Raw genomic sequence first — 15,242 nt, 5'->3', positions numbered from 1 at the left:
GAGAAAGTGAGCGAGTGACGGACGCCGCTCCGCTCCATCAGTCTGTGCTGCTGCCTCTCGCCGCCAGAGGGCGCACGGCGACCGTGCCTAATGTTCGAGCGAGAACTACCCGATCGACCCTAAACTGTAAAGTAGATAAACGCGATCTTTTAAACCTTGGCTTTCAGACACCCGTGAAACCCGAACCCGCGAGGCTCTCAAATGAACAAATACACGTTCAAAAAAAAAAAAGGACAGGCTCACCGCTCTGTATAGGATTAGTTAAGCAATTAAATCGGCCGTGTTTGAAGTTGAAAACGTTTCTCACCTTATCGTTAAAAAACATTCTGCTTTAAGATCCATTATTATTATGAAGAATCCTAGATTCTCAAAATATAAGACTAGTATTTATTTTTTAATGTATTTTTATGTATTTATTTGAGGTTATACAGGGATTACAATAGAAGGCAAATAAGGAAAACAGTTATAAGCACACTGGAACCCCACCACACATACTGTACATTCACCAGTTGTCTGAACACAGACATGATGGAGAGGGGGGGGTGTCCTCTGGCCAGGTGACCCCGACTCCCCTCTCCCTGTACCCTGAATAGCCTTGTACACACAGCAGACACTGTGAAGCAACACGATCTATGAAAGTCACTAAGTGGAACGCATATTCTGTTAGACTTTCACTTATTTTAGATCTGTATCACTGCAAAGCCCATCATGAGCTGACAAGGTCTCTGGTGAATTGATTAATTGAAGGCACAGCATGCCAAGATTTTAAAGGTTCATGCGACTGTTTGAAGACGCTTTCAACTAAGACTGCACTTCTGCGCGACTGTCTTAATGATACATTTATTTAACAATATTACAAAATAGCCCCTACACTTCTTACATTGCAGATCCCACACCAGCGAGAGCAACAGGTTAAAGAGATTCTTACAGCAGTGCTTTCCAGCCTTGAGTCAGAGAGTGGAGATCATGGTAGGGTGGCGTAATGAAGGCAATAATTGGATTAATAAAGTACATAAGTGAACATATATTAGCACATATATCTGCCGTAGATTAGGACACTTGAACAGAAGGAAAAGATGAGAGGAATCCATTAGGCCCATTCTGTTCAGCCAAAAAAAACCAGGTAGAGTTTCAGTGAGAGCTGAAAAGGGATTTTCTCCAGAAACCCATGTGCACACAGACCTAATTTCTTGGAACTAAAAGAACTGAGATCCCAGGCTCCCTTTACACCCTAGACCCCATCCAAAACCTGCTATCATGGCAACAGGCATAACTGAAGCACAGGACAGAACTGGGCCACAATCTGCACTCTGCACAGCTAAACTCTGAGCATCGTCCAGTTAGCAGAAGCAGCAGAGAGTTCGGGAAGTGTCCTGCAGCCCGGACACACCAGCTCGTTTCCTCTTTACTTCAGTCGGGGCCTTGTGTAGGAATAACCATGCTGAGCCTGAAACCATTTACTCAAAAACAGCGGCTGGTACTTTCAGATTTATCCGACGTCATGCTTCGAATCGGATTCGCCTTCTAATTTCTGACTGATTACAATGAAAGAAAAATAAATAGTGCGGCTGAAAAACAAGTGATGTCATCCGGACACTGTTTACCACCTCCGCGTACAGTACTTCACGTCTAAGGCAGTGCGGCAGAAAAGGAACACGAGCTGCAGAAGGAATCGGAGACCAGCCCTCTCACGGTGCTCAGCTGCACGGGGTCGCAGTGCCTGCACACGCACAGCAGGGTCTGGGATGCGTTAAATAACCCAGAACGCCAGGGAGCAGAGAAACTCTCTCTGTGCATGGCCAGCCGGAGCAGAGCTCCATATGAGAGAGCTGACAGTGCACAGAGCTGAGAGATGAGACGGGTCCCTCGTGCGGAGAGAACTCGCCCTCATCTGCTTTACCACTGTAAATTCTACACTGTTGATAATGGCGTCAGATCCACACCTACGTTTACAAACGTAATGTGCCACTGTCCCTCTCCCGGCGCCATTCAGCTCTCCCCTTGGCACCCCCTCTACGAGAGTGCTGCTTATTGAACACATCCCTTCTTAACCCAGCCTGGTGTGTTAAAGCAGGGCCTGACTCATACGTCCGTGCCAAAGGCTAAGGGTTTGTTTAGTGAACTGCGGAGCACTGTGGGAGAACCGGTCAGCTTCCTTCGTGCCGCCTGTTGGCAACTCGATTGACGACAGCAGGGCGCTGGGGGGAGCGGGCGGAGGAAGGGTACAGAGGCAGCGTGGCGGTGGTGGCGGCACGCGCTATTCCTCGTGGGCGTACACATGGTCCTCAAACTCCTGCTGCTCCAGGGCGTCGCAGATCAGGCTGCAGAACGGGCACACCTTGTGGCTCTGCTCGTGCTCCTCCAGCTCCTCCTGGCTGATCCCCGGGAACTGCTCCTGACAGTACTGGCACAACTTCACCTCATCCTGGGACACAGGCCAGACAGAGACAGACAGGACATCGTCACTCCACTCCACTTCACCACAGGCTGAAAAGCTATGCAGCTGGAAATATTATTTCTTTTAACTTTGTCAGCACATTGTTTTTTTTTCTCAATAAAATCTGGAGTGGACCATACTGTTGTTCCATTGCCCTCCCAGACTGAGCCCCGTGACCACTCGGTAAGAGAGCCCTCCAGCCACGGCCACACACAGAGCACAGAGCAGCTGCTGCCCCTGACCAAGGGGGCAGGTTTCCTGTCTGCGCGCTGCACAGGAACATGTGTGGGTCATGTTTGTGTCTGTGGCCCTCCAAGGGCCAGACAAGGGCATTGGAGGTCCACAGAGAGGTGAGTCTGTGTCTGGCAGGGGCCCCTGCTCAGCTGGTCTCTCAGGTGAAGGAGCACTGGCAGTATTGAGCAGGATGAGCAGTGACAGTGGGTAACAGTGCCCCCTGGTGGCGGTGTCTATATTGTCATGTAAGCCTGTCCCCTTAGTTGTGAGTCTTCCTCCCTTTTTACCACATAAAAGCCTTTGTGTCTGAGCTTTCCTCTCTTTCACTACAGCGCATCCTTCTTCAAACATCTGTCAGAGGAGTTTTTTTAAAACAATTCCCCCAGAGGGAATTTTAAAATATGCGTACAAATAAAAACATGTAACAGGTTTATTCCATGCTGAAAAAAAGAAGAAAGAACACAACGTTTCGGCCGTGGAGCCTTCTTCAGGTGTGAGAGAGACAGGGCAGTAGGCAAAGGTAAAGTAGCGGGAGAACAAAGGTTGAGAGGGAGGAGGAGTGAGAGGCGGGAGCAGGGGACAGAAAGAGAGGCCAATCAAGAGGTGTGAAGTCAGAATGGGTGCAGAGAGGTGTGAAATGAAACTTCCAATGAATGGAGAAAATTTAAAAGAACAGTAGTCTGTCGTTAAGAGAAGGGAGAATGTGTGATCCTAGCTGCAGAATAATTTTAGTTTCGGTGGTCTTTCTGATGTATGAGTTCGGAAAACCGTTTTTGAGAACACAGACGGAGAGATTAGAGTGGTCATGGCCATCAGAGGTGAGATGAGAAACAATGGGCTTGGAGAGATCTTTAATCTTCACAGCCCTGACGTGTTCTCTGAACACAAATAAAAACATGCAAAAGTCACCATCAGGCCGTGATTTGCACTTCTTCCTGAAGAACACTTGAATGATTCTGCATCTCTTTCCCTCACTGTGAACCTGAAACCTGACACAGACCCATTTCCTGTCCTGGAAACACAAACCATTTCTATAAAACAACCGCACTGTGCACATACCTCAGCTCTTGAGTGTGTCTCTCTTAAAAGAGATACTGGAAAGAAAAGAAAAATTATTACTCATTTACACACTTTTTTTTTAAACACATTTTAAAACTTCCTGGATCCTCACACACAAAGCCGTGGTGCTACAAACAGTAGAGAAAGCTAAGCAGCTGGTGACACAGCTGTCAGGATACTGGAGCTCCAGAGAGTGCTGGAGGTCCGAGGTATGACTTCAGCAGGATCTTAATTCATACCTTTCCTCACACTGCTGTGTGGAACAGCATCAGACCAGCACAGCTAATCTGTACACCTTCAATATTGCAGGAGGTCCTTCTGAGCCAGACCTGGTCACTCAGCAAACACAACACAGTGATCAGGCACAGGGAGTCAGGGAGAAAGTGCTTGGGTTAAAGGCGAACTGCAGCACTATTTTATATATCTGGGTTAGAAAGAATCGGCAGTGGTGAGTACAAGTGAAATGTACACAGTAGCTTGTAAAACCTCCGATTCACATCACCAAATAGATGACATTTCCAGACATGCACAGCACCATGTTCTGAGATTCAGAATAAGGCAACAGGCCGTCTATTGACGTGATGCGGCTCTCTGACACTGTAAAGAAGCCAGCTTGTGAATACATCTCTCTTAATCCAATAGAAATCACATTACATTAGACATCACAGTGACTAGTGAGCAGGAAGGGCAGCATCACGGTGCAATTCCCATAAACCCTCTGCAACATTTTACAAAGTTCACAATTTTGAGCTTAATTCGGAATTCGTAAAAATATTGCAATACCGTTGATGAATTTGCTTTGTTACCGAGATTTAGATTTTAATGACCAGTCTGAGAAATGGGGACTGCAGTTCCCCTTATAGGTAGATCAAAGCTGCAGCCTCACAGGGAAATGTTGAGCAAAACCTGGTCCAGGCAGAGGAGTGCTTGGGAGAGAGCGGGAGGGGGAGGTTACCTGCAGGGCCGTAGGGACTTTCGTAGGTCAGATCAGGGTTGGCGGGGACTGTCGCAATTGGGGCAGGAAGGACGTAGGGATTAGGGTGCTGTAGGGTGATGCTGGCCGGGGAGCGCTGGAGATGGGCGATCTCCTCCTGCAGTCTCTCCAGTCTGCTCACCAGTGCCTGGTGGACAGCACACACACACAGACAGGACAGGACAGGACAACGATTAACGCCACCCATCTGGGGACACGGCTGTAAGAGATCACCATGTCCGATCCTGGTGTTAATAGAGCCAAGTGCAGTGAAAATATGGGCAGGTTTACTCTCTCACGGTGTGAAGGTGAGGTAAATGGGTTAAAAGCATGAGACGACTACGGTTTTAACAGTTTTGGGCTCATAACAAAAAAAAGGTTACAAATGAGAGGAGATAGTAATTGATCGCAGGATCTCAGCCAGCTGTTTCTTGAAAGAAGCCAAGGTTTCGGCTTCAACAACATGGCTGGGGAGCATGTTCCATACTCCCACAACCCTTTGTGTAAACACGTGCCACTGGGCTCAGATTTAAATGCACTTTTATGCAGCTTCCACTCCTGTCCTTTAGTGGAGTAAAAGACCTTGGTGAAGCTTCTCATTCTGCAAGCATGGTTCTCCTGTGCTGATGAGATTCCATTTGTGCAGCTCAGCGAAGCCCGAGCTGGCCCGGGCTCGTGGCTCCTGTTCGGTGCTGTTCTACCTTTTTCTCCTCGGCCAGCTCCTCCTTCTCCATCGTGAGGAACTGGGTCTGGCTGGCCTGCTCCTCCAGGCTCTGTCTCGCCTCCATCAGCTGGATCTGCAGAGAGCAGAGAAGGGACCCGCTGACAGGCAGTCTTACACATCCCACACGCGCACACGCACACTGGTGCTGTCACGGTATGAGCCAATGTAAGAAAATGACATGCAACCTGTTCCTTACACTGAAAATGTGCCTTTCAAAGCAAAACTCATTTTATTAAGAGCGGTTTGACTGCTTTGTGGCACAGCACCGCCGAAGTTTTTACTGATTTATGTGAACGAGACTTTTTATAATAATAATAATAATAATAATAATAATAATAATAATAATGTTGCTTTATTAACCCTATACAATTTCTTGCATTAGGAATTTGTCTTTTCGCATACCCAGCTTGCTCTCCCTGAGACACACAGACAGGGAGAGAAGCTGGGGTCAGAGTGCAGGGTCAGACGTTTATACAGCGCCCCTGGAGCAGTTGGGGTGAAGGGCCTTGCTCAGGCCCAACGGAGTTGGATTCCTCTGCCGGCTGCGGGATTTGAACCGGCAACCTTCTAGCCACAGGCGCAGATCCTGAGCCATTTTATCCAAAGAAACAGACATTTGCACCAGCTTTGTCCAGCTGAGGGGTTTTCCTGGAGCACTCAAAACAAAGCACCTGGCTCAAGGGGGCAAACAGCCTTGCAGTTACAGTCCAGACCTCCGCCCCCTGCGAGCCTTTGCTTTGGGGTCCCCCAAGCCCCCCCCCCCCCTTTGGGGAAACTGCACTGGACCTGCACGAGCCGGGGCGGGCGCTGGCCGTACCTCCACCTTGCTGTTCATCTCCTTTATCTTCTCGTAGCCCCTGGTCCAGTACTTCAGCTGCTCCTGGGACTCGGTCAGCTCCACCCTCAGCCTCTCGCCCGCCCGCTTGAGCTCCTCGCACTGCTGCCCCGCCCTCTGCTTCTCCACCGCCAGCTGGCCTGTGAGCTCCTGCAGCCGCCTGGACAGGGCCTCGCTCTGCAGGGCGCACAGAGCAACAGGACGGGGGCGCCCAGGTTACACCAGGGCTGCCTGCACAGGCTTGCCTTGCAAATGAGAACGGTAAATCGTTCTGCAACGCAACAGTGTTTATTTACTGCTGCCTGTTCGGAAGGACGTGAAGGGTGGTGGTCACCAGCAAAAATCCAGCGATCTCTTTTCTCATCACTGCATGCAGTACAGGGTCACAGGGGAGGTGGAGCCTATCCCAACAAGCAACAGGTGCAAAACAGGGTACACCCTTGGATGGGACACCTGTGTGTGACGGGGCGCACACCCCCCCCTACCAGTGTGTCTTCAGGCTGTGGGAGGAAAACAGAGCACCCAGAGGAAACCCATGCAAACATGGCGAGAACATGCAAACTCCACGCAGACAGCACCCCAGGGTCAGAATTGAGCCCAGGGCCCCAGAACTGCGAAGCAGCAATGTTCGACACTGTGCCACCACGCTGCCCTACCAGCAAACCTGCATAGAGGGCACATATTACACAATACTGCGTTGCTACCTGCTGGAGTGCTGTCATGGCTCCCGAGTTTTAAAACTGGGGGGAGCTAGAAAGATACTAGGCGTTGAGCTGCACGCTGAGGCTTTCAGCGTAAAAGTCTGGTGCAGCCTGACAATCTGGGCAGAGCCGCAGTCGCTGCTGGCAGCCCGGTACAAGAGCCAATAGCCCTCAGCCCTTTCCCGGACCCCCACCTGCTCGCTGGCGCTGTCCCCCATCTCCTCCTTCTCAGACAGGCTCCTCCTCAGCACGTGGACCTCTGAGCGCAGCCTCTCGCCCTCCTCGGCCGCCGCCCGCGCCGCCCGCAGCTCGCCCGCCAGCTTCACCGCCTCCTTCTGGGAGCTCTGCAGGTCCACCTGCGGAGCGGAGCACAACGGCCTCAGGCCACGGGTTTGAAGGGGCACACCGGCGGGTTTCAGTGTCGGGCTCAGCAGGATCCGAGGCTGGCAGCAGCCCTGGTGCTGATCGGGAAGGAGAGCCATCGGCCGGGGTCTGACGCGCGTCATGTGCAGACCGGGCCAGCGTACGCTCCTCGAGCCCAGGGGTCCCTCATCCTGCATCCTAGGGGTCCCGAAGGTTTGTTGAAGAGCTTGTGAAGAAGAGCCTGCAGCCTGCTGAGCTAGCCTGGTCAGTACTGGGATGAGAAACCAGGCTATAGCTGTCAGCAGTGTGGGTAGCCTAGAAGGTGGCTCTCCTCCTGCTGAACCAGATTTTCCTAACCAGTCCTAAGATCCTATGGCTCTGTTTGGAAGGGTTTATCCTGATATCCTGGGTGATTCCAACCTGGGCTTGTACGTTCTGTTCCTCCTCAATTCCCCCTCGGCGAAGCAATCTCTCATTCCTGCCCCCAGCTCTACGGGTGGGGCTGCCCTACAGTGGGGTCGAATGGGTCCCTTTCTGTGTGTAAAGAGCTTTGGGATCCTGTAGGTTAAATGTGCAACACGAATTCGAGGAACTCATTTAAATGAGATCCAAGCACCCCGTGGCACAGCACCCACAAAGGAACAGAACGGGGGATTCTGGCATTCCCAGCAATGTCTCCGTCTCCCATGGGGATGATCATCGCTCTGTTCGCGGGCCACCAGCCCCCCAGCCTGACCTGCAGCAGCTGAACCCGGTCCTCCTGGCTCCTGAGCTCCTCCCTGGCCCTCTTCAACTCCTGATCCAGCTCCCTGAGCTTGTTCTTCAGCCTGCGGACACAAGGGCGAGAGACGGACACAATGACTCAGCCCAGGGCTGTGAGGCCTGAGGAGAAAGACCCCTGTTCCCAGTCACACGGGCCTCTGGGGTCGTGAAGGCACAAGCAACCAGAAGGCCAAGATGAACTGAGCGACCTCACACATGAAGCCTTTCTTGTGCTGAGCTCAGTATTAAGATGTTCTCCTGCTTCCTCAAGGTAGAGGTTATCTCCCGATGTCTTCCGCAGTGAGCCGACAGCACAGAGCGGACAGCTGGCCCAGTGAAAGCTTGTCCTCTCTGCCTGGGGCCCTGGCCGGCCCAGCTCCCGTGCTTGGTGACTCACCGTGCAATCTCAGCCTCCTGCTCCTCGGTGCGGCCCCTCAGCTCGTCCTTCTCCTGCCGCTGCTCAGCGATCTTGGCAAGAGCTCGCTCGTACTTCTCCTGCAGGGTCTTCACACTCTGCTGCAGCTCCTGCACAGACAGGGAGAGGGAAGATCACTTCATACCTTTTTTCCCCATTTTCTCAAGTGTAAATCCACTGCCTGTGGACGTGTACTCTTTCAGCTTTTGTTTTACATGACATTTACAGACTGAAAACTTCCTCGGCCAATCACGTTGCTCCACCCAGATGCTGGGCCAATCGCATTGCAGTACACAGATGCTGGGCCAATCGCATTACTCCACCCAGATGCTGGGCCAATCGCATTGCAGTACACAGATGCTGGGCCAATCGCATCGCTCCACCCAGATGCTGGGCCAATCGCATCGCTCCACCCAGATGCTGGGCCAATCGCATCACTCCCTCTGTGGGAGCCCCGTGTCCCCTGGTGTTGGCCACTGAAGTTTCGGTCATCTTCCTTACCTCCTTCTCTTGCAAGAAGCCCTTCTGCTCTCCACAGCTCTGAGACAGCTGCTGCTTCACCACCACACACTGGGCAGTGGCGGCCTCATGCTCTGCCACCAGCTGCGCCTTCTCTCTCTCCCACTGCTCCTTCTCCTCCTCCCTGCCTCTTTCCAGCGTGGCCTTCTCCTGCTGCAGCTTCGCCAGCGTCTCTCCCAGCTCGGCATTGGAGTCCTGCAGGTCAAGCAACACACCAGAGCTCAGGGCTGCTGGGCTCCGGCTCTATGTGTCTCTCGACGAGAAAACAGCACAACGAAACGGCGAAGAGCCACTCCAGTTCAGGGACGGACAGAGAGACAGGAGCAAGAGGGACAGACGGAGGGACAGGAGCAAGAGGGAAAGGAGCTCAGGGAGAGACAGGAGGAAGAGGGACAAGAGTTGGATAGACAGAGGGACAAGAGGAAGAGGGAAAGGAGCTCAGGGACAGACAGAGGGACAGGAGCTCAGGCACCGACCGAGGGACAGGAAGAAGAGGGACAGGAGCTCAGGGACAGACAGGAGGAAGAGGGACAGGAGCTCGGGGACAGACAGGAGGAAGAGGGACAGGAGCTCGGGGACAGACAGAGGGACAGGAGGAAGAGGGACAGGAGCTCAGGTACAGACAGAGGGACAGGAGGAAGAGGGACAGGAGCTCAGGGACAGACAAAGGGACAGGAGGAAGAGGGACAGGAGCAAGAGGGACAGGAGCTCAGGCACCGACAGAGGGACAGGAGGAAGAGGGACAGGAGCTCAGGGACAGACAGAGGGACAGGAGCTCAGGGACAGACAGGAGGAAGAGGGACAGGAGCTCAGGCACCGACAGAGGGACAGGAGGAAGAGGGACAGGAGCTCGGGGACAGACAGACAGACCCTCAGCCGGCGCAGCTCCAGCAGCCTGTCCTCCAGCTCCCCCTGCAGGATAGCGATGGTCTCCCGCTGGCTGTCCGCCTCCCTCTGCAGGTCCGCCTTCTCCTTCTCCACCTGCTCCACCTGCTCCTGTTCGCACACACCGACACAGGTCAGGCCGGGTCAGAGCGCCCCTGTCAGCACTGCCCCAGCCCGGCGCGGCGGCGCACCTGTGTGGTGATGACCAGAAGGTCGGCCTCCAGGCTGCAGTCCGTGCTGTTCTGGAAGCGGAAGGGGGTGCTGGCGCCCCTCACCTGGCCGCTGCAGTCCACATAGCAGAACTGGTAGAACTCGCCGTCCTCCTTGGGCAGGTAGTAGGCTGCAACGACACCAGGCCACGAGCTGAGCAGGGCTGGCTGGGGCAGAGCAGGGCCTCCTGGGGCAGGGCTGGGTCTCCTGGGGCAGGGCAGGGCCTCCTGGGGCAGAGCTGGGGCAGAGCAGGGCTGGCTGGGGCAGAGCAGGGCCTCCTGGGGCAGAGCTGGGGCAGAGCAGGGCTGGCTGGGGCAGAGCAGGGCCTCCTGGGGCAGGGCTGGGTCTCCTGGGGCAGGGCTGGGGCTGAGCAGGGCTGGCTGGGGCAGAGCAGGGCCTCCTGGGGCAGAGCAGGGCCTCCTGGGGCAGGGCTGGGGCAGAGCAGGGCCTCCTGGGGCAGAGCAGGGCCTCCTGGGGCAGGGCTGGGGCAGAGCAGGGCCTCCTGGGGCAGAGCAGGGCCTCCTGGGGCAGAGCTGGGGCAGAGCAGGGCTGGCTGGGGCAGAGCAGGGCCTCCTGGGGCAGGGCTGGGTCTCCTGGGGCAGGGCTGGGGCAGAGCAGGGCTGGCTGGGGCAGAGCAGGGCCTCCTGGGGCAGAGCAGGGCCTCCTGGGGCAGAGCTGGGGCAGAGCAGGGCTGGCTGGGGCAGAGCAGGGCCTCCTGGGGCAGGGCTGGGTCTCCTGGGGCAGGGCTGGGGCAGAGCAGGGCCTCCTGGGGCAGAGCAGGGCCTCCTGGGGCAGGGCTGGGGCAGAGCAGGGCCTCCTGGGGCAGAGCAGGGCCTCCTGGGGCAGGGCTGGGGCAGAGCAGGGCCTCCTGGGGCAGAGCAGGGCCTCCTGGGGCAGAGCTGGGGCAGAGCAGGGCTGGCTGGGGCAGAGCAGGGCCTCCTGGGGCAGGGCTGGGTCTCCTGGGGCAGGGCTGGGGCAGAGCAGGGCTGGCTGGGGCAGAGCAGGGCCTCCTGGGGCAGGGCTGGGTCTCCTGGGGCAGGGCTGGGGCTGAGCAGGGCTGGCTGGGGCAGAGCAGGGCCTCCTGGGGCAGAGCTGGGGCAGAGCAGGGCTGGCTGGGGCAGAGCAGGGCCTCCTGGGGCAGGGCTGGGGCAGAGCAGGGCTGGCTGGGGCAGAGCAGGGCCTCCTGGGGCAGGGCTGGGTCTCCTGGGGCAGGGCTGGGTCTCCTGGGGCAGGGCTGGCTGGGGCAGAGCAGGGCCTCCTGGGGCAGAGCAGGGCCTCCTGGGGCAGGGCTGGGGCAGAGCAGGGCCTCCTGGGGCAGAGCAGGGCCTCCTGGGGCAGAGCTGGGGCAGAGCAGGGCTGGCTGGGGCAGAGCAGGGCCTCCTGGGGCAGGGCTGGGGCAGAGCAGGGCTGGCTGGGGCAGAGCAGGGCCTCCTGGGGCAGGGCTGGGTCTCCTGGGGCAGGGCTGGGGCAGAGCAGGGCTGGCTGGGGCAGAGCAGGGCCTCCTGGGGCAGAGCAGGGCCTCCTGGGGGAGGGCTGGGGCAGAGCAGGGCCTCCTGGGGCAGAGCAGGGCCGGTTGGGGAACTGCAGCTTGTGGAATTCGACACGTGTCAGGGTGTGTCTGTGTGCGTCGCGTCAGGCACGGGCACCCAGAGCCTCACCCTGAAAAACCACCTGCTGCTCCTTCAGTGCCTCCCCCTCTGAGTCAGCAGGGGGCGCTACCCACACGAAGGTGTAGTAGTCCCTGGTGGTGCTCCACCCCACCTGCAGGAGGACAAGGACACGGCGTCACGGATCTCACGCACCACGGGGAGGAAGCAGAACCTTCTGCAGACGCCCACACAGCCCCACACCCGCTGCACCCCTGGGCACGCTGTGCAGACCCCCATGGCCTTTGGGTGGGGAGCCTGCATGATTCCACTGCTCGGCTCTGTGATCAAGATGCCCCTAACTGCGGAAATCACGGAATCGCGCTGCTGGACAGCGGTAAACTGCTCCTGTTCGTTGGCTTTCCGATCGGAACCAACAGAGCAGAGAGTCCCACCCCTGGCGGCAGAGTATCGTAAAATGCTCAGAAATAACAGCAGCGTCGTACTGGGGCAGGAAAATGGAATAACGCCGAAAGAGGGACTACAGCCTTTCCGCCCGGCATTCTCTCCTGCTTCCTGCCTGTCCCGGCAGCCGGCTTCTCCTGGGTTTCCAAAAGTGAAAGCGATCGACCCATCTGGCTGAGTCACTGGGCGTTCGGGCCTCTGATCGCACTGACAGGAAGCAGGAAGTCGTGGCCGGGCAACACAGACAAAGGGCACTGGCAGGAACAGCAGACACATTGCACAGCAGAGCTGTGGGGGGAGAGATTTCTTCAGCAGCTGAATTAAGGGAATTCAGGCAGGACAACACAGTTAACACCCCTACTCTGATGCACAGCATAGGGGATCCTTAATGAGCAAGCAATCAATACCTCGATTTAATGTCCCATCCAAAGAGTCAAAGAATAACTCCTGCTACAGCGTCTTACAGTCCCCTTTTACCATACGGGCCCTGCGTTTGGGAATTCTGCTTCACAGGGATGAGCGCCACCTACTGGTCCACTTTAAATTAGCACCCTTGCTTTTACTTAGAGGTCTCCCACCCCCTGCTGATCGAGCTGTGTTGCCAAACATGACAAATGTGAAACTGATGGGGACAAAAAAAAACATCTCAACTTCTGGGTTCTGGGAATCCGCAACGAACTACTTCACCATGCTGTAGAAGTGGAAATAATTCACATGAAGGAATTTGTCGCGTCAACAGACTATTTCTGTACAAATTCAGTAATCCCCCCACCACTCACTCTGAAGATGCCGAGCCAGTCCCGCCGGTTGGGCTTGAACTGCGTGGTGACCGTGTACTCGCACTTCACCGCGCTGTCCGGCGGGTACGCCTGGCCCACGTTGTTAAAGACCACCTGGGAGTACGTGGACGACCCCGGCATGACGGCGGAGGTAGGGGGCTCCTCTGCGCCCTCGCTCATGCTGGACTCTGCGGGACGAGACACACACCCAGGGGTGAAGAGAGCTCTCCGCCTGTGACTTAAGAAAAAAAACAAAACAGCGTGTTACTCAGCGCTGTAGGCCGAGTCAAGTCCGTCCAGCGCTCCGCGGTGGAGCCGAGGGAGGCTTCCCAGGCTACACAACCCGTATCGTGGGGAAAAAACAGAGCCCGGGATAAACTCGGGAAAGCCCGGGATAAAGAATACACCGTACAGAGACACCGGATTGACCCGAATTATACCGATAATAGTCAAGTCCCCTGCTGTCTCTTATAGGAAGAGCCGCTTTCAAAGGACAGTCCGGCAAGTGTCTAGAAGTTACTCGCGCAGGAGTGTAACTTGATCAGCTGCAAAGACACCGTGTGACCGTTTTCAAGTTTCACTTTTGATATGACGGCTTTAAAAATGTTTACGACAATGGAGACGAGTGTGACATTTCTTCCACATGTATTATTGCTGTTGATAGTCATCATCTCCACCATCAGCTCCGTCTTCTCTTCTCGGCTACTGTTGCCAGTCTGCGTAGCGGACTCGTTGTGATTTTAATCTGTTTTTCTCAGACACGAGAAGAGACCACTTTCTCCGCTCGCAAAGATGCCAGCACCGCCACCGTTTTCATTCCCTCTACCCCCGGCCTTGATTATTACAAAACCAGAACATTTTTAAAAATAAAAAACCAGAAACTCACCCAGTTTCCTGAAGACTTCCTGCTCTGTGTCGTTCTCTGGCGCAGTCTGTAACACACCGATACTGCCGAAGAAAGAAAGCGAAACTTATTTTAGTACCTGCGCTGCCTGAGAAAAAAATACAGTTTTACCAGTCGCAGTGCTGTCGCTGTTAATGCTGATACGTCAGATTATAACTGTAATGGGTCGGTGATGTTGGTTACTCACTTGTTTTAATACTCTGACTCACTCACAGGTGAGAGACAAGTTATTTCCAGCAACTAGTTTTTGATTGACATCCTCCCCTGTAATAAAAGCACAAGGCAGTAAATATTTAGGCAAATCGATTTCTGGGAGATGTAGTCCCATGTGGTGTGGGCTGGTCCAGTGCTGCTCTTCGAGATGAACTAGGACGGAACTTCATTTCCCGGCGTGCCTGTCGGCGTTACAGCGCTATCCCGCAGGTTGGACTTTGGAAGGGGGTTTCACGGCTGTGACTCACTCAAGTGTTTGTCAGTTTTCTGGTATTTCGTAAAGATTTGACAGCCGAGTCTGGTGGAGCGCACGATTTGGATATTTAAACCAAAGTCGCGCAATATGTGTGGACTGTGGATCCACAGTCGGTTATGATGAACGTAACATGCGATCTTCCTGCGTCTATTTGATAAATTATCTTCCGTATTTATTATTTATTATTTATTATTCACTGGACCAGAATTGCTTAGTAATCGAAAGCGAAGCCTTGCGTAAGTCTGTGAACAGAGATCGTTGGCAGTCTAACTAGCTGGCTCCTGTTTATCGGTCGTAGTTACAGAGGTGCAGTTGAAAGACGACCTACAGTGCCTTCAGAAAGTATTCACCCCCCCCCGCTGACTATTTCTCGTTCTGATGTGTTGCAAAGTCCAATCAAAGCATATTTAAATGGGATGTTTTCCATTCCTGTAGAAGTAATTCTCTATAATGTTAAAATGAAAATAAATTATTTAGATGTCTTCAGAATTATGTTAAAAATAAAAATCTGAAAATTACTTAATTGATAAGTATTCACCCCCTTTGTTTTAACAACCTAAATTGCTAAATTATCAATTATTCAATTATCTTGAGAGATATCACAATAAATATGTTAACAAGGTACACCTGTGTTCACTTTGAATCCACTTGTGTTCAATTGCTTGATTGCACAATAAGTATCACCGACTTAGGTCTCAAAGCTAAAACAGCAGATCAGTTTTGTTCCCCTGTCATGAGGGCTGAGGAGCAGCCTGTGGAGCTTTGAGATGAAGTTGTTAGGAGGAGAAAAGCTGGAGAAGGTTATAAAAAAGGTTGGCAAAGCTTTGACCCTTCCTAGGAGTGCTGTGAAGTCCACTGTAACAAAATGGGGAAAGAAATGACACAACCCAGACACTATTAAGATCAGGCCCTCCTCCCAGAT

At 54.1% G+C, this 15,242-nt stretch overlaps 1 protein-coding gene across 2 annotated transcripts; it reads right to left on the bottom strand.

Moving 5' to 3' along the window:
• Positions 1-386: 386 nt before the first annotated feature.
• Positions 387-14,185, bottom strand: calcoco2 (calcium binding and coiled-coil domain 2). Of its 2 annotated transcripts, XM_088623099.1 has the most exons (15): positions 14,039-14,185; positions 13,834-13,895; positions 12,948-13,185; positions 11,776-11,878; positions 10,099-10,247; positions 9,893-10,018; positions 9,005-9,217; positions 8,486-8,613; positions 8,063-8,153; positions 7,158-7,319; positions 6,245-6,439; positions 5,405-5,500; positions 4,686-4,851; positions 3,731-3,765; positions 387-2,425 (listed from the first exon to the last, which is right to left on the bottom strand). In XM_088623099.1, exons 3-15 carry the CDS (start codon positions 13,125-13,127, stop codon positions 2,258-2,260), a joined length of 1,812 nt encoding a protein of 603 aa, XP_088479225.1. In that variant the 5' UTR covers positions 13,128-13,185; positions 13,834-13,895; positions 14,039-14,185; the 3' UTR covers positions 387-2,257. The 2 variants fall into 2 exon arrangements, with proteins under 2 accessions (XP_088479225.1, XP_088479226.1); XM_088623100.1 differs by lacking the exons at positions 13,834-13,895; positions 14,039-14,185 and adding an exon at positions 13,388-13,512.
• Between the last annotated feature and the right edge of the window lie 1,057 nt (positions 14,186-15,242).

The sequence above is a fragment of the Lepisosteus platostomus genome, chromosome 28 (assembly GCF_059453375.1).
Source record: "Lepisosteus platostomus isolate fLepPlt1 chromosome 28, fLepPlt1.hap1, whole genome shotgun sequence".
NCBI classification, from domain to species: domain Eukaryota; kingdom Metazoa; phylum Chordata; class Actinopteri; order Semionotiformes; family Lepisosteidae; genus Lepisosteus; species Lepisosteus platostomus.
Note: the sequence above shows the minus strand (reverse complement) of the source record. Positions and strands in the feature narration are given on the sequence as shown.